Source organism: Diceros bicornis, chromosome 36, assembly GCF_020826845.1.
Source record: "Diceros bicornis minor isolate mBicDic1 chromosome 36, mDicBic1.mat.cur, whole genome shotgun sequence".
Lineage (NCBI taxonomy): Eukaryota > Metazoa > Chordata > Mammalia > Perissodactyla > Rhinocerotidae > Diceros > Diceros bicornis.
The window spans coordinates 19,543,969-19,565,894 of NC_080775.1; the positions used below are offsets into that span (position 1 = coordinate 19,543,969).

Sequence of the window (21,926 nt, forward strand, 5' to 3'; positions counted from 1 at the left end):
GCCTGAATCTCCTTAACCTGCATATTTGGGGCCACTTAACCTCTATTTCATTCTAGGTTGTATCACCCTCTCACCCTGGTCTCTGATAGACGGAGACCCTCATATTCATTTGCTTGGAAGGGTTGGGGGTTGGGCAGAGATATGGAGTTAGATATACAAAATCCAGGCCTCGCTCACGTGTTTACCAGACCACTCTGGTAATCTTATTCACACACACACACACATACACACACACACTTGTGCACACACACTCACACACAAAAAGAGATAATAACTGTACTATAATACATTTTTAAAAATTCTAATCATTGGACCAGAACTTTTTGAGATAGTCCAGAAGGAAACGAGAAAAGCAAATGGGATCAGAATGAATGGTGTAAAAACAGCAGAAAGCCCAGCCCAGGGAAACATGGTTCACTATAGATCCTCCCAAGGAAGCTACACGACATTCTAAGATCAAAGTCAAAAATACTGTTATGGACTGAACCGAGTCCCCCCAAATTTAGATGTTGAAGCCCCTAGCCCCCAATGCAGTCTGTGACTGCATGTGGAATTAGGGCCTTTAAAGAGGTAATTAAGGTTAAATGAGGTCATAATGGTGGGGCCCTAATCCAGTAGGACTAGTGTCCTTATAAGAAGAGGAGGAGACACCAGGGACATCCGCACACAGAGGAAAGGCCATGTGAGTCCTTTTTTTTTTTCCTCAAGAAAGGCTGATGGGCTGGGGTAATTGACAAGGTTGTGGAGGGTGCCTGCCTGATTGGCCTAAATGGGATTGATGGAAGATAGACAGCCTCCGAAGATAGGGGTGGATAGCCCTGCTTTCTGCTGATTGACAGATGAGAGATTCCTAGACAGCAAGAAGAAGGCTGTCTGCAAGCCAAGGAGAGAAGCCTCAGGAGAAACCAACCCTGCCAGCACCTCACTCTTGGACTTCTAGCTTCCAAAACTGTGAGAAAATAATTTTCTGCTGTTTAAGCCACCCAGTCTGTGGTATTTTATTATGGCATCCCAAGCTGACTAATACAAATACCAAGAAAGGTTATGAAGAATTCTTCAGAGTAACTCACTGAAAAACAGCACTCAACACCTGGGATAGTTGAGAACTTAACCCCACTCCTCATGCTCCCCTCCCATGGCCACTGCTTGCGAACACAACTGCTCACAGAGGTGGCTTTTTCCTCTTAGGATAAAATAAGAGAACTGCTGTCTAAAGAAAATTGGACATCTGCCTGGGAAGGGATTATCATGGGATAATCACAGCCTGAAAAAGAGGCAGAGTCATGCTCAGGATTACACAGGATTAACCCCATAGGTTTGCAGAGAGAAATAAAGAAAGATAAATCTGTCCAAGAATAAAAAATTACAGCATTGCAGTTTGCCTGCCTGCCTACCCCTTGGCCTAACAACCAAGAACAGTGGTTCTCAAACTTGGCTACATATCAGAATCATCTGAGGAGTTTAAAAATTATTAAAATCTGGAATCTACTCGCAAAGATTCTGATATAATTGCCCCCTATTTTGGCCTGGGCATCAAGATTTTTAAGAACTCCCCATAAGATTCTAATGTGTAGCCAAGGTTGAGAACTACTGCCCTGTAGGGAAGTCTGCATGTCTATGTGCCCAGCCCACCTATACAGCACCTGCTCTTCATCCCCCCAAAGGAGAAGTCAGCCGGGAAAACGGTTCTATTACAACAGCAGTGGAAATTCTTTCCTGTTACCTATACTAAGCAACAAGGGCCTTCGTTCAAAAGTTTCAATGGATAACCAAGAATCACCGAGCAATTAAAGACAGTCAATATCATGAAAGAGAAAGATGAGGATGTGAAAAGAGAACAGTTATCCCTGGAGGAAATAGATAACTCAGCGTAGTGGACATTTCTCATATTTTCTCGCTGCTTTTAGAAAATTGTTGCTGTATTTGTTGACTGTCGAGCCTTATGAGCCCCATCTCACCCAACTTCTCATGTGCTTAGGATGAAAGCTGCCAATCAGATGCACAGGTGGAAGATTTTGATTTGGAAACGAGCCGCAGTCATCTCCCTCCATTTACCCCAGCGTGCCATATGACCATAATCATTTTTACGTGCCACATGATATAAAAAGTTGGGAATATATATATATATATATATATACAGTCATGCACTGCATAACGATATCTCAGTCAACAACGGAGCACATATACGACAATGGTCCCATAAGATTAGTAGCATATAGCCTAGCTATGTAGTAGGCTGTACCATCTAGGTTTGTGTAAGTACACTCTATGATGTTCAACCAACAATAGAGTCTCCTAATGACACATTTCTCAGAACATATCACTGTTGTTAAGTGACTCATGACTGTATGCCTATGTATATATGCCAATATATATACCTATATTAATATATCTTAATATAAAATATGATTTTATTGACTAAATATTTAATTATAATAAGGAAATATACTTAATTTTTAAGTGTAATACATTAGTTATAAAAAAAGGAGTACTACACTTGTAGAAATATATACTGAAGTATTAAAGGTGATATCATTTGATATCCGGGATTATGTTCAAATAACCTAGTGCTATTGAGAATGTGGGTGGGAAATAAGGAAGAACATAAGGAAACAAGAGGAAACAAAACTGACCATGACCATGGGTTGAAATTTCTGAAGCTGGGTTTTGGATAGCCGAGAGTTCATTATACTATTCTTTCTACTTTGGTATAAATTTGAAATTTTCCAAAATAAAGAGGTTTAAAAAATGGTTCCCACAGAATATGAATGTGGTTTAAATCAAGTGAAAAAATCCTGCCAGTATGACGTGTAGCATGGGATAAGAACTGGATATTTGAAAACACCCAGGGAGTTGTCCACAAAGGAGAAGTGCAGACATGAAAGCAATAGTAAGAATCATAATAAATAATCTCTTCACCAGATTTTCAAATGATACTGAGACATATCAAAGAATGTGATTTGTAAATCCTTCTTTTATTTTATCTGATCCTTAAATAATACATTGGAATTTATTATGATACCAGTTCAGAACAGATTACTGTTTGAAACAGTATGTTTTTTGGATACTTGAAGGGGAGTTGATTACTAATGTACTACTACTACTGGTAGCAATAATGACATTAAAGTCTGAAAAGAATGTTAAAGGGAAGCATCTGTGATCTGTGTGATGCTTCAGCCACCACTTTAAAAATATGTCACTAAACGGAAGAGTTTTTGTAGGTGAGTGACATGTAAATGAAATGATATACATTGGCATGGGGAAAAGATGTTTTTTCACTCATTCATTCAATCAGCAAATATTTGTGGAGCCTGTCTTTTGCTAACCACTATTCTAGGTACTTGGGATACATGTAGAACAAATCAGAGAAGGATCTCTGCTGCCATGTGGCTGATAGTGTAGTAGAGAAGGATAGAAAACCAATATCAAGCATTATAAATAAAACGTGCATACTTTGTTGGAAGTTGATAAGGCTATGGGAAGAAAAGGAAAAGTAGAGCAGTAAAAGAAGGATCAGTCAGGAGCCAGGAACCAGGGGGGCGTGGCTTAGGAGTTGCGGGGTGGGGTGGGGTGGGGGGCTGTCAATTAAAGAAATTTTCATGTGTAGCCACTAGTGTGGGGGGCCTGCATTACTGTTTCCAGTTTTATAAAGGGTTGTGGATGGGTGTTAAATAGTTGCCCTTCTTATCCATTCACTTAAATCCCAAACAAAAGGATTTTTTTTTTCCCAAACAAAATAAGGAGGAATTTCAGAGCAATTTAGAGGAAGAGAACTAACATCTGTTAAATGTGTCCTGAGACAGAAACTATAAAAGATTTGCGTATGTTATCTCATTTAATCCCTTTAAAACATTGTGATGTAGAAGCTCCTAAATTCTTAAAAAGGTTAAAACACTTGACCAAGTCACAGGGGTGACAGAGCAGAGGGATTGGAATCTCGAACTCTCTGACTCAAAAGACTTCCTTCTGTAGCCTACACTGTCCAATGCGACAGCCACTAGCCACGTGGAACTATTGAGCTCTTGAACTGTGGCTGGTCCAAATTAAGGTATGCTATAAGGGGAAATTACACATTGGATTTATAAAAAAAATCTCAGTAATAAATTGTAGATTGATTAAATATTGAGAAGGTAACATTTTAGATATATTGGGTTAAATAAAATATATTACTAAAAAGTAACCTATTTCTTTTTACTCTTTTAAATGTGACTACCAAAAATTCCAAGACTACAGATGTGGCTCTCAGTGTTTCTATTGGATAGCCCTATTCCATATCACAGCACGCAAAGGGAAGACGCTCTTGTCTATGAAGTGGATGAAACACTGGAAATGACTAAGGAAATACCAAGAAGTACCCATCTCTGGATATTTTTGAAGATGGGCAGTCTTTTGCTTATGAATTCACACACTTGCTGCTAGGAACTGCATAGGTGATCGATTTAACTTCCAATCCACTTGAAGCGAAAGTACTTTAAAAAAAAACACTTACGGAAAGCAAAGTGGCATAATGATAATACTTTAACCTAATCTGATATATTATCTTCATAATATTACATTATGTATATTAACACAGTACATCCTAACAATTCGACATTAACATGTAGTCTTCTTATGATATCAGCAATTTCTATGTCCAAAAATACCACTTTCTGAATTATGGCTCAAATATGATAGTACCTTGTTTCATAATTTTCGAAGAGAAGAAGTAATGTCATTCTTTATTTCTATATTTTCTTTAATTTATTTTTTATATGTTTTTCTTTTTCTAATATATAGTTAAAGTTCAAAGTTGAGATTTTATTGTTATTATGAAATTGCAGAGTCTCTGACCTCTTGGACAATATTTACAAACGTGTGATAATATATCTGTGATGGCAGGGCTTATCTCCATAAGTAATTATACAAAACCATTCCAGATCTATATGTATACATTTTGTATTAATTCTTATAGGATTTACATTTTCAGGTAATGGCCTTAAATATTTTTCATAAGTAATATATTGCAATAATTCTTAGCAGAATGATGCTTTCCTTAATAAAATGTTTAGTTGTTTCACTAGCAGACAGTCCTATTCTGAAGCTTCTTGATTAGAACTTTGCCTTACTACATAATTGGGTTGAATTTTGTGGCAATCACTACATCATGACTCTTACGCACTACCACCACCATCACCACAACTAGGACCATCAGCATGGCGGGCACTGCCATCTGGACCATTGATTTGCTTTGAATACTCTGCTTTAACAATGAATTAGACAGCATATCTAATATCTGTCTAATTCATTGTTAAAGCATATCTAGACAGCATATCCTCATAATCTGATCTGGTATGATGTGGGATCTCCTTTTGTAACCACGTACGAATTTATCGCAGATTATTTTAAAAGCTTTCTCTGTTCTACTTAATCTTTAGAGCTGTTCATTTCTTTGACTTGCCGTAGATAGATCCCCTTGATGTTTAGCAAAACTACAAAATATTTATGTGATTATTCTAATTTTCTTTCATTGCCAATATTTTTCTTCATTACGTGAAGTTATTCATGATAGCATGTAAGTACATTATGAATGTTGGTATTTTTTTCTCATTTTCCCCAATTTGTGCCTCCTTTTTCTTTCCCCTTGACTTCTCTTCTATTATGCCACCAAAACATATGTGCACTAGATAAAAGGAGATTTTATCAGGAGAATGACATAAAATGTTAGTATAAAATGAGTAATAATAAATAGCATAACTAATATTTTTATGACTTTATTATATCTTCTGATAAACTAATATCATCTTTTAAAAATAATTTCGCTCTGATATTTTCTAAATATATTAATTCAGCAATTAATTAAATAGTTTGGAATGAAAGACTGTTAAATGGTCTACTTTCACACAGTACAAATGAAGAGGGTTTTTTAGTTATTGTTTATTTTTTAAGGAATAATATGCTACTAAAAATAGAGAATTGTTATATCTAACTAAATAGAACAAGTCTTATTGTCAAAAACTGATGCGACTCTATGTAGCTACTATTCATTGAATGCCAATCCCCGTGAGCCTGATTTTATGCAACTTTCTTGTTTAACGCTCACAACTGTCTTGAGGATTTTATAGAAGAGAAAGTTGATGTACAAAGAGGGTAAATAACTTGCCTCCAGCCACGCAGAAGCATTTACAGAATCTAAGCATTGGGACCATGTCTGTCTGAAGCAAAAGCCTGTATTAGTAACCATCATTCTCTATAAGTTAATATGACTTTTTCAAAACTTCCTGAAATGTATAAATTTGATGATAATTTAATGATGAATAATTTATAGTTTCTCTACTAAAACACAAAAATGTAAGAATTGCTAGCATTTTTTTGCTGTATTAAAAAGGTGGCATCATATCGATATCACATGGCTCAAAACAAACAAGTATGTTTTTTCTACATTTCTTGTTTACCTTAATTTCCATTTTCTTCTGACAGTTGAGTAGTATTTCTATTTTCTCCTGGTCTTGTGTTACTTTCTAGAAATACAAATATTCCACTCCAAATACACAAAAATACCAAGAAAGAAAACCAAGAGAGTTTTCTGGCAACCTCAGAATATGTCTTGTAGATTTCATTTTCTCACTGTAAAAAGACAATAAATGACACATCATTTGTTTGTTAACCAGAATTAGAATAAAAGCATTTCTTCTCGTGAAATCATAGTGAATGTTTAGACCAGGGTCATTCCTGTGTTCTTTATTTTTTCTCTGAGACAAAGGGTTGGCTCTACTTTGGTGATGTTTAGACAAAAACAAACCCAGCTCATCTATAATGCCTTTCTATTTCTTCAAAAATTCGCAAGATCAGGCAATGATTTCCATTTTGGTGCCAAAAAGCAATGCTAGTCTCAAATCATGAAGCCCTTCCAGTCATTCACATGTGTGATTTGAATCAATACCCCAACCGATTTATATCAAATTCTTCTCTCTCTGGGGAGAAACATAATCTTAATTTCTGTTTTTCTTTCCATTATCTCGGTTTATTTGTCTACATTCATTTAAAATACTTCCAAGAATACTTGATAATTGTTTCAAGTAGGACCCGGAAGATGCTTTCTTTTTTTGAAATGCCAAAAGATATTATCTGTGAGACATGGGACTCAGTGAAAATAGTGCTAGTGAACCATTTTTTTTTTTTAGAATTCTTAGGACAACATTAAACCCTGAATAAAGAATCTGAAAATCTTTCAAGTTAATTATTCCATCATTTTACAAGTATCCGAGCATCATAGTTTCTCTAAAAGGAATTTACTAAATGCATAGTTATTTACAGACCTTATTTCTCAGTAAAATCATGAACCATTAAACCTATCCATTTCTATCTTCCCAAAACCTTGCCTCCTTCTATTTACTCTTTTTTTGTGTCCTTAAACTGCCTCTTTATCACAATATCATACTTTTTGCCTTCAATCATCACAATTCTCTCTTACTTTGACAAAAAAAAAAAAAACCTAACCTTAATCTTGCTTCCCTTCTAAGTATTGTTGTTTTTATTCTTTTATCTCAAATTACCATTCCCCACACTTTGTTTGTATCCTTTCCCTCACTACACACACCTTTTTTTGGTTCCCTACACTGTCTTCTGCAAAAATATTATTACTTCAACAAATAATTGTTGGTCCCCACTCTTGGTCACTGATCCAGACACTGTAGAGATAATTGTTTATCAAATACTGTCCCTACTCTCATGGAAGTTATATTCTATCTCTCTGGAGGACTTGATTGATTACATAATCATAATGACATGATTCTTCTTATTATGTTGAATTTGACACTGCTGATCAATCCACACCTTCTGGAAGGTTTTCATCTGTGATTCTTTTGTCCTAATGTTATGTTTGTCTTTGATGGTTTTTCTTCCTCCTTCTAAGACCTAAATGTGAGTCTTACCAAATATTCTGACTTTGACCCTTTTACATCTCTTCCTACAGGTTTTGCTTGCTCAGAGTTTTTATTCTCTCGGTGTTCAACATTTGTTAACTGTTGCATGTATGCAGCCCTTATTTCCATATCCTAGTCCGATATTTTCAGTTGCCAGCTGGGTAATTGCCAGTATCTCCAAGAACATATCCAGACTCATACTTACCTTCCTTTCAGAAAGAATCTCCTCCTCCTGATCCTACAGTTTCTGTTATTGACATTATCATCAACACAGTTAATTCTCTCTCAATTTCAAATTCTATCAGCTCTTCCTTCTCAATTTATATGTTCTCCTTTCTTTGCATGTGCAATTCTGTCATCTTAATTTACTCCTGGGTGATTGCAATGTCGAGGCAACTCATCTCCATGCAAATATTCTCCTAAACCAGGCCACTCTTCACATTGATGCCGGATTAATATCCCTAAGTGGTGACTCCTGGTCCTCCAAATCATCAGAGGCTCTTCATTGCCTTTTAGTTTGGCATTAAGGGCTTCCTGTGTTCTTCCCCAAATTGCATTTCTGATTTCAATTCTTACGTTATTCTTCTACAAACTCGGTGTCCTTGTTCCCCAAATGTGTTTTAGTATGACTTGTAATTTTTTGTTGGTAGTGAACATGATGTATTTGTTAAAAGGAACCAAGGTAAACAAGCCTTTAGTGTGAGGTTTTTTGTTTATCTGGCTCAGGATAAGGTTGTGTTTAATGTTTTCTGTAGGCGTAGGTGTCAGAAGGTAAAATCTCCTCTTGGGTCCTTGTTTTTGTTTCCCTTGTTGTATTTTGATTTCCCTAGAGACTTCTTAAATAAGGTCTGAGAGATGGAGTTCTTTTTGTTGCAGTTCCTCGCTAATACATGTGAGCCCTATGGATATGGTGCTAAGGTGGAAAGGTATTCAGAGGTAAGGTCAGAAGAATGGGAGCAGTCTACAATCTTGTGACTTGATCACAGTCTTTTAGTCAGCCTGTGCCCTTCACTGTCACCTTCTCAGGTGCTTCTCACATCTCCCTACCCCTTAGGTGAGATAGGAAATCTAGACTTGTGAAGAAAAATAGGCAAACTTCAAAATGGCACTTTTCTTCTCCCCTGGAAAGAAACAGGAGGAATTTTTCTCCAATCTTCACTGTGGGAACTTGGTAAGGCTCCTGGAGGTAAAATTTTGGGGTGCCCCTAAAACTGATCTCCCTGGAGTTTCTATCTCCCAAGCTTTTCCACACTGAGCCTCCAGCAATTTGTTAATTACAGTTTACATTTTCCTCGCCCAGGACTGGCCCCAGCAGTAATTCCTTCCCCGGGGGTTCTGCTCCACTAAGTTGTGATTCTCCGTATCTGCCTGCCTGTCTCTCCATTTGGGGTCAGCAGTTGCCTTGTGGCCTCTCTTCTCTGAAGGATCTAAGAAGACATTTGTGTGTGTGTGTGTGTGAGGAAGATCAGCCCTGAGCTAACATCCGATGCCAATCCTCCTCCTTTTGCTGAGGAAGATTGGCCCTGGACTAACATCCGTGCCCATCTTCCTCTACTTTATATGGGACGCTGCCACAGCGTGGCTTGACAAGTGGTGCATCGGTGCGCCCCTGGGATCCGAACCTGACCCGAGGCCACCAAAGCGCACCGTGTGCACTTAACAGCTGCGCCACCGGGCCAGACCCTAAGAAGACTTTTTGATTTTAGTTTGTTAGCTTTTTTTGTTGTTGTGAAGATAAGACTGATGCCTTCCAAGCGTTTTACATGTTGGACTGGAAACCAGAAGTCTCCTCCCCTTGTGTTTTTTAGGATAGTCTTTTGCCACTCCTATACGACTTTCTTTGTCTGCTACCATCTGCACTATATTCTTTAATATCCTTATATAGTGACACATCTTTTATAGTCTTTCCTCATCCACCAAATTTAAGCCATCTTTTACCTGTGGAACTACATAGTATTTACGATCTACATCAATATTTGGTATTATATGCTTACAATAACCCAACGAGCTGTGTATATTATTATCATCATCATCATCATCATTCTCATTTGGTAGATGATGAATGTCAGACACAGTGGGGATTTCGTGATTTGCCCAAAGTCATAAAACTTGCAAGTATCAGAGTTTGGATTACAATCCAGATAGTCTGACCCAGAGCCTGTCTTCTAAATAATACATGTTGTTAGCTTTTGCCGTCAGATTCTTTTGGGTCTATTTCATATTTTCCCAGCCATAACTTGCCCATGTCCCTAACATCCAAATGCAAGACATGGCTCCTTCTATATAGTAGTTATCCAATCAATAGCTTGTGATTGATTGCCTTATTTCTACTGCTAGACTCATCTCTATATCTATTCTCTCAATTTCCCAGGAGAGTAGCACTAATTTGCAACTGTGTTCTAAGCACTTTACATGTAGTATATCATTTAATCTGTACCACAACCCCATGAGGCTAAAATACCTACTATAATTATCTCTTATTGCCTCTAGTCCTAGAGAATTTAAATAGGCTGCCCAAAGTCACGTACCTAATCAGTGGCCGAATCAGGATTTGAATCAGAGCCTATAGCTCCAGTGCCTGCAGGCTTAACCAGTGGGCAACCTTGCCCTCAGTTCCTGCTCATTACATATTCATTAAAAGAATCTGATAATATGATTTTCTGTTTCGATAAAAATAAATACTCTTCTGTTCTTATTTGCTTTCCACATTCTTTCGGGTAAAATAGATCTGAAATGTAAACAAAGATCTTATCACTTACCTAAAGAAAATGGTTTACAATTTATTTTCTTAGTTCTTTCTTCCTACATGACTAGGCAACATGTTCCCTTTTTAATCTCAATTTGGCAAATGAAATCAAGTTACAGAAATGTTATGAAGCCAATGCATGTTTCCAAAGGCATCTTGACAAAAAAATGACACATAAAGAGGTTCTTCGGGGTTCTTCCAGCATAAGGATTAAGAGCTTCAGAATCCTTGTCTTTACCTCAACTTATAGGAAATGCCAACTAATTCCATTCATATATCATCTTCATGTGATTGAGATATACTTGCTGCTGAGCAAGTTAGAAGCTTTCAAAATAAGATGAATCTACTCTATGTTGGCATGTCACAGCAAGAAGCTTCATTTTTATATCAGATCAAGGCCTACTGAAGGGAAAACTTTATAGCGCTGTATTTGGTCATAGTAAATAGTATTAAAATGAGGCATTCTGCTGAAAAGTGTTTTTTTTTAATAGGTAATAATTATTCTCAAAAGCAAATAATGCCTAAAGAATAAACTGTTGAAAAAGATAGAAATAAAGGCCAAATCCATTCATTGTACAGCCCTTCAAAAAGCAAATAGAAATGATGTAATGATAGACTTGTCTATCAAATACCATGAGAAAATTTCATTTGACTTCAGAGGCACTGTATCTGTGGTTGCCATCTTGAGAACTTGGAGGAAACTTTTGTTCTCTGTCTGAGCATGTTTACATTTCACAGCCTTTAAAACTTACAGATGCAAATAGCCAGCACCTTGAAAATCCGGGGGAAAAAATGAAAGTACAAAAAGAGATTGAGGGCATTTCAACTGATAGTCATTTTGTGCCCTTCTATTTTAGAGGGAGGGACAGGCAGAAATTATAGAGGATGTAGAGCTCAGCTAAATAAGTCTGACTGAAGAAGGGAGCATTTTGCTATTTCGAAAGAAAGGCATATTGCATCCCATTTAAAAAAACTATTAGCAGCTTTATTTTATGAACAAGAAAAAGAGACTAAAATTGCCTACAATTTAAAGCAGGGAGTGCATTCAGATTACTTGAAGTGGGAAATTGTCTTTCATGATTTGACCCTAGTGCAAGTGAATATGATTCTTCTGAGGGAACAAGAGCTGTAAAAATATTGCTTTCTTTTAAAAGTATTAACTGTCATTTTAAAAAAGAAATGTCAAATTTATTACCTTATGGCATAATAACTCAACGAAACATTTTCAAAAACTGAAGATTGTAACTAATAACATCTAAAAGACAAATTAGAATCTTTCCTTCTGCCGACACAAAAGTAAAAAAGAATGCCCGTGATCAGAGTGGTAGGTTCTGAATGTAGCTGATATATTTTGGACTCTAATGGCAAGTAACAATGGTGATTTGAACAAAGTACACTTTGATGCTGAATTTGCACTATTTGACACTAAGTGACCCCAATTTTCGGCAATGTGTGCAATTCTTCAAAAAATGGATGTCAATGAGAAATTTCTATTCAGTGCCTGATTTTAACTAATTAAGATGTGAAATATAAAATGTGTGTCCTAAGAACCTTAAGAACTTGTAATCATAAAACCTGTACAAGCAAAATTAAAGTATTAAGCTGAAAGTGTACAGAAAATATCGAACAGTGTGGGGAGAGATAAAATTCAGACATATTTAATAAATGCCCATGTTCCAGAGTACTACATCTGGTTGTATTTAATTAAAGTATGATAGATTTTACAAACTTACTTGAATGCATTCTACTCTAACATGTGTGAGTTAAGGAACTTTTAAAATGGCCAATAGAAAACTGTAAAATAGTCCAAAATCAAACCAACAAACAAAAAATTCTGCTTCTATAAAAATCTGACCCATGAATGTTGTTAATCATTCCACAGAGTCACATGTAAATGAAGTGAAGTGGTTTAATGATTTACCGTTAAATTGTAAATATGTTGTGGCAGTTGAGATTTTAAGCTTTATTATCTGCTTTAACAAATTCTGAACTTTGTGTGGAAGGCTAGATTGACCTTCCCCAAGGATTTTGCTAGATATAAATAGGTAGTTCTCAACGAAGCAACTGAAAGTTTATAAATGTTTGAAAGTGGGTCTAGTCTGAGCTTGCTAGATAAAGAATGAGTCTATCTCTGAAAAGGTAATTCAATGTAAGCTTTTATAAACTTGTGATACAGTACATAGTTCCTGGATAATTCATTTATTTCTATTAATAATTTCAAGAGGCTAAGCAACTTTTCACCTTTATGATTCTCAAGAAAACAAATGACATTGCAACAAGTCTATTCCCCTTACAAAGTCAAATGTAGATTTGCTAGAGTTCCAGAATTATAAATTTCCAAAGACCAAATTTGCAATGGTGGCTTCTAAATTGCCAATCATAGTTTTGCACTCTTAAATGTTTAAATGGATAAAATTTCACATTTACCTGCATTAATATATCAGCCAGGAATTGACCTTCTGATTTCTGTGTTTGACTGTAGGATTTCCTAAGACCAAAATTGAATATGCAAATTAGAAGAGGCGAGGTGGGATAGACTTGTAAAACTCACCCAGAGTCTCCTAATCATTGAAATTGCTAGCTTTGATGTGGAGCCTTACATAACATTGTTTGTCTTGTACTGAAATAAATATGCTGCAGAAAATGATAGATTATAATCATCCCCAGTGAATTATAATTTTTTTACACTGAGTTTCATGATACAGCCCTAAAATGTAGACATTAGATTGTCCTACATTCTTTTCAGTGATGTCATATCTTTGCTAAGCTGGTTTTCAGCAGTTGCTGTGAAAAAAGTAGGTCCTGGGTAAAGTAAATGTGGACTAGGAAATGGAGGTGGTGGTGTTCAACCAATTTTAAGGCTTGAGAATTGTGCAGTGCCCAACAGGCAGCTAATCTCATAGAAAGTTTAATTGTGGCTATTTAGGAATGAAATAAATTTTTTTTTCCAATTGTGTGTATTAGTTTTTCAAATGCCTGCAATGTTGTTAGAATATTAATACGTATTAAGTTGTTCGGACTTACGTACTTCATAAATAAAATTCAAATATTGCTTCCCAGCTGGGGTGCTGTGAAAAAGTTACTGGGACACTAAGGACTCGTGGCCTGAGTCACATTAGCTTATAGGCAATGACTATGAATAGAGAACTTGATTAGACTGAATTCAGGTGCTGTGCAAACTTAAAACTTACCTTTTAAAGCTAAATATCATATGATTAAAAGTCTTCTAAATAAACATTTACATTAGTGAAGTTTTAATGTGTTTATGCAGTTAGAAGAATACATTTACTAAAATAGAAGGTTTTAAATCAAAATTCCTAACTTTGTGAAACGAGTTAAATTTGTGTCTATGAACACAATTACTTCTTTTCCCACTGCTCTAAATATTTGACTTTCAACCTTAGGTTAGCACTACAGCATGGAAAGAGATATATTTAAAGTCTGAGTTAAATATGACCTGCTTTTGAGATAGAAGTACATTAGTTTTCATCATGTATGTCATACTGTTTAAGAGCTGAGCTATGAAATATAAAATAATTTTATACAAACATACTTAACATTAATTTACCTTATTTGGAACTGAGCCAAAGCTATTTCTTTACATCCAATATAGGATGAATAGATTCCATACTTTCAATTAAGTCTTAACTATATAAGAAACGTTATTATAGCTACTTGTAATGTTTTAAAGCTTGTTTGATAAAGTGTAGTCTAAATGCATTGCAAATCCTCAAGGATGTAAAAGGCAATAAGATGAGAGAAAACCTAGATGTTCTTATTTTATCAAAGCATGGATCTAAAAAATGCATATTATTAATGAATAAGCCACAATTCTTAGCGGATTTCACAGATGGAGTCTAGTGTATCTTGGTTGTGCATGCCACATATATGTCTTTATTTTCTAAATAAGAAAATAAATAAGTGACATTCTTGGAAAGAAATGTGAAAGAAAACTTGGAAGACTTTTCCATGGCTGAATTAAAACATTTTGTACAATTTTCCTCATCCAATATTTGCTAGCATACAATATATTTCATAGAACAATGAGGATAGAAGACAGTTCACTGATGCAGCGGGAAATTTTTCAAGTTGTTTCCACTACTACTCTTTTATATTGAGGAAAATATTGCTGCAATAATTCACATTCATGTTCCTTAGTTATTTTCCTTGATGTTTGGAAGGAAGACATATAACTGTCTTTGTTCACAGACAATATGAGTAATTATGTAGAAAACCTCAATGATGCAACAAAAACCTCTTGAAACTAATAAGCAATGAGAGCGATGTTGCAGGATACAAGGGTAATATACAAAGCCAATTGCTTTATTATATACCAGCAATGAACAATTGGAATTTGAAATTAAAAACACAGTAACATTTACATTAGCGCCAAAGAAAGAGAGAAATAGGTATAAATCTAAATAAATAAGTACAAGGTCTATATGAGCAAGAATACAAAACTCTGATGAGAGAAATCAAAGATCTAAATAAATGGCAAGATATTCTGTGTATATGGACAGGAAGTCTCAATATTTTGAAGATTTCAGTTCTTCCCAGCTTGATGTCCATTGCAATTCCAATCAAAATCCGAGCATGTTATTTTATAGATATCAACAAACTGATTCTAAAGTTTATAGGGAGAGGCAAAAGACCCAGAATAGCCAATGCAATATTGAAGTAAAAGAACAAAGTCAAGGGATTTACAGTACCTACTTTAAGACTTACTTTATGGCTATAGTAATCAAGACAGTGTGATATTGGCAAAGCAATAGACAGACCGATGGAACAGAATAGAGAGCCCAGAAATAGAACCAGACAAATATGATTACCTGATATTTGACAAAGAAACAAAAGCGAGTCAATGGAGAAAGGATTGTCTTTTCAACAAATGGTGCTGGAACAACTGGACAGCTATAAGCCAAAAAAAAAAAAAAAAAAAAATCTAGACACAGAGTTTAAACTTTTCAGGAAAGTTAACTCAGAATATATCATAAACCTAAATGTAAAATGTAAAACTATAAAACTCCTAGAAGACAAAAATAGGAGAACATTTAGGTGACTTTGGGTTTGGTGAAAAGTTTTCAGATACAACACCAAAACTCTGAGTCATGCATGGGAAAAAATTGGTAAGTTGGACCTCATTAAAATTAAAAACTTCTGTCCTGCGTAAAAAACTGTTAAGAAAAGTAAAAGACAAGCCACAGGCTGGGAGAAAATCTTTGCAAACACATATCTGATAAAAGAATAGTGCCCAAAATATAAAAAGAACTCCTACAACTTAATAAGAAAACAAACAACCCGATTAAAATGGACGAAAGATCAGAACAGATGACTTACCAAACAACTACACAGATGGCAAATAAGTATATGAAAAAAGACTCAACATCATATGTCATCATAGAAATGCAGATTAAAAGAAAATGAGAAACCACTACGTATCTATTACAATGGCAAAAATCCAAAACACTGACAACACTGAATGCTGCTGAGGATGAGGAGGAATAGGAACTCTCATATGGTGCTGGTGGGAGTGCAAAATGGTACAGCTAACTTTGGAGGACAGTTTGGCAGTTTCTTATGAAACTAAACACGCTCTTACCGTAAGATCCAGCAGGTGTGCTACTTGGTATGTACACAATGGAGTTGAAAACTTATGTCCACACAAAAACTTGCACGCTGATGCTTATGAGAGCTTTACTCATAATTGCTGAAGCTTAGAAGAAACCAAAATGTCCCTCACGGGTGACTAGATTAACAAACCTTGGTAGATCCATTCAAGGGAACGTTATTCAGTGATAGCAAGAAATGAGCTGTCGAGCCATGAAAAGATATGGAAGAAGCTGAAATGTATATTGCTAAGTGAAAGAAGCTAATCTAAAAAGGCTACATACTGTATGATTCCCACTGTATGACATTCTGGAAAAGGCAAAGCAATGGAGACAGTAAAAAGATCAGTGGTTGCCGGAGGTTTGAGGCGGGGCGGAGGAGGGGGAGGAAAAGATGAAGAGATAGACCACAGGGGATTTAGAGCAGTGAAGCTATTCTGTATGATACTATAATGGTGGATACAGGTCATTATACGTTTGTCAGAACCCATGGAATGTACCAGGGAAAGAGTAAACTCTAATGTAAACTATGGACTTTAGTTGCATCAATATTGCCTTATTGATTGTAACAAATGTACAACACTAATGCAAGGGGTTAATAATAGGCAAATTGTGTGTGGTGTGGAGTGTGAGGGGGTGTGTGAAACTCTCTGTACTGCCCTCTCAACTTCTTTTAAACTTAAAACTGCTCTAAAAAATGAAGTCTATTAATTTTTTAAAAACGGATATAAGATCAAATAATCCCTTAAAATCTCACATCTATTTAGGATCTATGAGGACTATAACCAGGCTTTATTTATTTCTATCTTTATTTATCATCTGTTTGTATTTATCAATAATCCATTTGTTGAAATAATGTTCTTTAGAAACATGAAAAGGCAAAAAGCCAGGCCATTACTTTGTGTGATGTGATCACCTAACTCTCTGTTGCAATTTACTCTGGCCACTTCTGTTTTCAACTCTGTCTAGTTCATGAATATTCCTTGCATTGAAGAATTAAATGCTGGAGGAGATAAAGGTAACACATATACCAATTCGTTGGAGGGTACTAAATTTACCTGACAACGAGCTCTTAATAAGGAAGGCTTAAGGGCTGCCCCGGTGGCGTAGTGGTTAAGTTCGTGTGCTTTGCTTCAGCGACCCTGGATTTGCAGGTTTGGATCCCGGGCACGGACCTAATGCACCACTCATCAAGCCATGCTGAGGGGGTGACCCATGTACAAAATAGAGGAAGATGGGCACAGATGTTAGCTCAAAGCTAATCTTTCTCAGCAAAAAGAGGAAGATTGGCAACAGATGTTAGCTCAGGTGGCAATTTTCCTCACCAAAAAAAAAAAGAAAAAAAAAGGAAAGCTTCATAAAAGAAGCTTCTGGTACTCTTGACACACAATTAATGATTTAAAAACATATATCTCAGTAACAATACTCAAATGCCATAGGAAAAAATAATATTTTTAATTAGAAAATATTTTAATAGCTTCAATTTAGAACTACAAACAAATATTTAACCTAAGAAAGTGTTTACATATATATATATTTTTTCATTCTCTCTCAATAAAAACCATGTAGGGAATAGTAGCTATAGTGAATTTTAATGATGTCTGCAGAAAAAAAATGCAATTGTGTTTAAATGGAGAGATCTTTCACATACTAATGCGGTTGAGGAGAATAGAAGTTATCTCTTGCTCAGAAAAAATAATGTGGTGACTTTCAGAATTACATCACTTTGCAGTTATCGCCATTCACTACTTTGTTCAATGTGGGAATCAGAGCAGCTGAAAATGAGATACAATATCAATCAGCCCCAAATACCCTGCATACCTGCTCTACTCTCAGCATACAAAGTATTTTATTTACTTGAAATTGATAGACAGGTTTAAGCAAATTAGGAGAAAAGGAATACGCCTTCAGAGTCAACACAAGTATTTGATCACTTTGTGCACCAGTCACATACCCAGGTGAGTTGTGTGAATCACGTAATCATAGTGACACTCTTTTTTCCTGGCTCAAAAGAATTAAATTTTATTGATATATGACTCACAAAAAGAAAATGAGTTGTGTTTAATTGTGTGTGTGTGTTTGGGGAAAAAAGTGAAATTTTTACATGGTTTAAATACATTCTGCTTCATGCGATAAAACATTTCATTGCACTGAAAAAGTTGCATTCATCTATTTCAAGGTAGTGGCAGGCATTTCCTGTATGTCAACTCATCTGGCCCTGAAGAAGGATTCACTGCAAGAGTCACTACTTCCCAATACTTCCCAGCAAGCCTTGGAATGTGCACTGTCCGGTTCTGGTTTTACATGGTCGATCCAAGAAGTATGGGGATATTAAAGGTACAGAAGGAAAACAGCTTTGTGTTTCACTGAAATGTTCACAGCATGGGTTTAAACTTTTTTTTTTTTTTTGTTAGTCACACAAAACCAATGCTGATTCCATTAATTTCTTGTTTCTTCCTGGGGCAATGGAACTTGGGCAAGCAGTGCTGTCATTCATCTTAATCTTCTTCAAGATTTATCTCATTCACCCTGCCACCTGAATTCAATTATGTTGCATGTTATTTAAAAGATTATCTAGAGATAAAAGAGTAGGGGCAGATTCTACATGTATTTTCTTCTTTTTTTTTTTTGCAAGGAAAGCTTTGCCTTGAGCTAACATCTGTTGCCAATCTTCCTCTTTTTTTCTTTTTCCTCCCCAAAGCCCCAGTGCATGGTTGTATATCCTAGTTGTAAGTCCTTCTAGTTCTTATGTGTGAGCCGCTGCCACAGTATGGCAACTGACAGACAGGTGGGTGTGGTTCCGTGGCTGGGAAATGAACCTGGGCTGCTGAAGCAGTGAGAGCGCCAAACTTTAACCACTAGGCCATCAGGGCTGGCTGTACATGTATCTTCTAACAACAACTTAGACAGGGACAACAAAGAAACGTGATGGGAGGGATAATGATAAGGAGAATTTTCTTCCCTAAAGTGAGGGCAAAGCAAATTAAAGATTTTAGGTATATATCAGCTCACTCTGAAAACAACATGCCTGTTCCATTTTTAACTAATTTAAGACAAGAATCTGCATTAAACACAAATATCTTTAAAGAAACATGTTGCTGCATTTACACTTCTCATTGTGTGAAAGATCAATGAGCTGTTCAGCCTTCATGAACCAATTTTGAATTCCTGATTTCTAATTAAACGATTGTATATCAGAACACAGCTCCTAGTGTTATTACCTTGAGGTTATACAATCACTTGTGGTCTGAATAAACACAATTAGAATTTTTTACTTTATGTCAAACATTGTCCCTTGTAAATAATAACAGCTATTATTGAGTGATTCTTATCTTTCAGGTCATGTATTATAAACTTTGTATGTGTTATCAGTTTTAATTCTCACATTCACCTGATGAGATAGTGTATTATCCCCAACTTTACAATAAAGAAACTGAGACTCAAAGCGGCTTAGTAACTTTCCCATGATGACACAATTAGCAAAAAATCTGAGTTCAGGGCCGGCCCCGTGGCTTAGCGGTTGAGTGCGCGTGCTCCGCTGCTGGCGGCCCGGATTCGGATCCCGGGTGCGCACCGACGCACCGCTTCTCCGGCTATGCTGAGGCCGTGTCCCACATACAGCAACTAGAGGGATGTGCAACTATGGCATACAACTATCTACTGGGGCTTTGGGGGAACAAATAAATAAATAAAATTATTAAAAAAAAAAAATCTGAGTTCAAAAATCTGATATCCCTTACCCAGCATTCTTTCTCAGGTTTTCTGCAGTTCACCAAAGAAGCCTAAGGAGAAACGTGGGGAAAGGAGAGAAGGAAAAAGGCCTTATCAATTCTGGGCATTGATAGAAAAGAGAGCTCTTATCAAGTAAAAATATAAGCATGTAAAGAAAATGGAGAATTTATACTGATTCTACATGAACATCTGTTTTCCTAAAGAAAGGCCCATAAAAACAACAGAGAAAGAGATTCATTTTTAACAGGTTGAAAACATCTGAGTAGATGAAGATCACGTGAAAATTTTGGACTCTTTTTCCTTGTTTTTACATACAACATGTGAATATTCAGTAGATTAGCCTATTGCTTACGTTAACTTTCATCCAGAGTAATTTATAACCACTGGCCTTAAAGAGATTCCACAACACATTAGTTCTACTGACGTTTTTAAACACAGATTGCTACAATTGAGGAGAACACTAGTCAATGGCTATTTGTTACTCATGGAAGCAAATACCAACGGAAAGGCCATCAGACCTTTCAACAGAAAGCAAGCAGATTTCAGTCACTTGTTAACAAAATGTTGCTTTCCTAATTCAAAAATAGCATCCTTATATCCTTTAGCTGTTCACCAGCAGGTCAGTCAGGGCTATTGACTGAATGTTTTGTCCCCCTAAATTTGTATGTTAGATCCTAACTAAGACAGTCACCTGCTTCAGTTACCCAGTTAAACGGCCCACTGCTTTTAGCCATGTTTCTGTAAACAGTCTTTGAAATAGAAATGTTGGCCTCAAGTCTTGATTTCTGATAGCTTGCTTTTGGTGATTACTGGTTTTTCTAACTAGAGGGCAGCAGTTGAGTGTAGCAATGCTTGTACACTCTAGGCAGCCTTCAGAGAGGTCTACTGGAAAGGCTAGTGGAGGGGAATTGGTAGTGAGCTTGATATCTGTTTTTTTAATAGAGGAATTGCCCTCTCCTACTCCAAATTGTCTTGGTAGGTTCGACTGTCACCGTAGCTTTCTTTTACTTCCTTCATAGGTAACCCAAGCAGGGCCAATCATAGTCAGCCAGCATTTGATGCAGATTATGGGAGGATTTCTCTTTCCTCTGTATTACAAGTCATTAAGAATATAAACTAGATTTGGGGCTTTTGGAGGCCATCTTTCCTAACAAGGGGAGAGAGATTGTCTGAGAGAGAAGCTGACACACCGAGGGACTCAGAACTAAAGAAAGAGGAAGAAACAGAATGGGGCCTGCTCTGTCTAAATTCTCGATCCTACTTTGCCTGAGCCAGTAAAATTCTCCTTTTGTTAATTGCTACTGAAAAAGTCCTAATTTTTATAGAAACCCAGAAGAAACTGTTTTCGTCATGTATCCTATGTCACTGATGGATCACAGTAAATGGGACAAGTCTCACTTTCTCAACTATTGCCCTGGAAAATCTTGAATTATTTCCAGACTGAAAACTTTCCTGAGTGTGCAATATTTTTATATGTAAATGAACTAATGAAGTGGAAACCCATTCTCCCTACCTGTTAAATGGAGGCTTTCCAGTTACATGCTATTCTTTCACATTCTTGCACCTTTTTTCTTTCTTATAATTTCTAATTTGGGTATAACAGTGCCATATTTTACTACATCTTTAGGGCAGGAGTTTTCAACTGATGTATTGCATTTTAAAGAATTGTCGGTAGTTATGGCATGGGCAAGTTTGGTAGACAGACCACTTTTTAGAAGGAGTCTGAGAACTCACATTTGTGCAAGTATTTTCTAAAGTAACTGACACCAAAAGTCCAACTAATATTATCTGGATTTGTGATGAGGAAGAACCTGTTATTTTTTTATATTAAAAATATACTTTAAAAGAATAAAATAAAGGAGCCAGCCAGGTAGTATAGTGGTTAAGTGCATGCACTCCCTGTGGTGGCCCGGGGTTTGGATCGGGCACGCACCGACGCAC

The 21,926-nt window shown here is 36.3% G+C and overlaps 1 protein-coding gene across 8 annotated transcripts in view; it reads left to right on the forward strand.

Annotated features, from left to right (window-relative positions):
* Window positions 1-21,926, forward strand: part of MALRD1 (MAM and LDL receptor class A domain containing 1) — an 847,485-nt gene that overhangs the window by 654,340 nt on the left and 171,219 nt on the right. For all 8 annotated transcript variants that reach the window (XM_058532519.1, XM_058532517.1, XM_058532520.1 and 5 more), the window contains one exon: window positions 18,433-18,590. In XM_058532519.1, coding sequence (XP_058388502.1) covers window positions 18,433-18,590 — 158 coding nt within the window. The remainder of the gene's footprint in view (window positions 1-18,432; window positions 18,591-21,926) is intronic.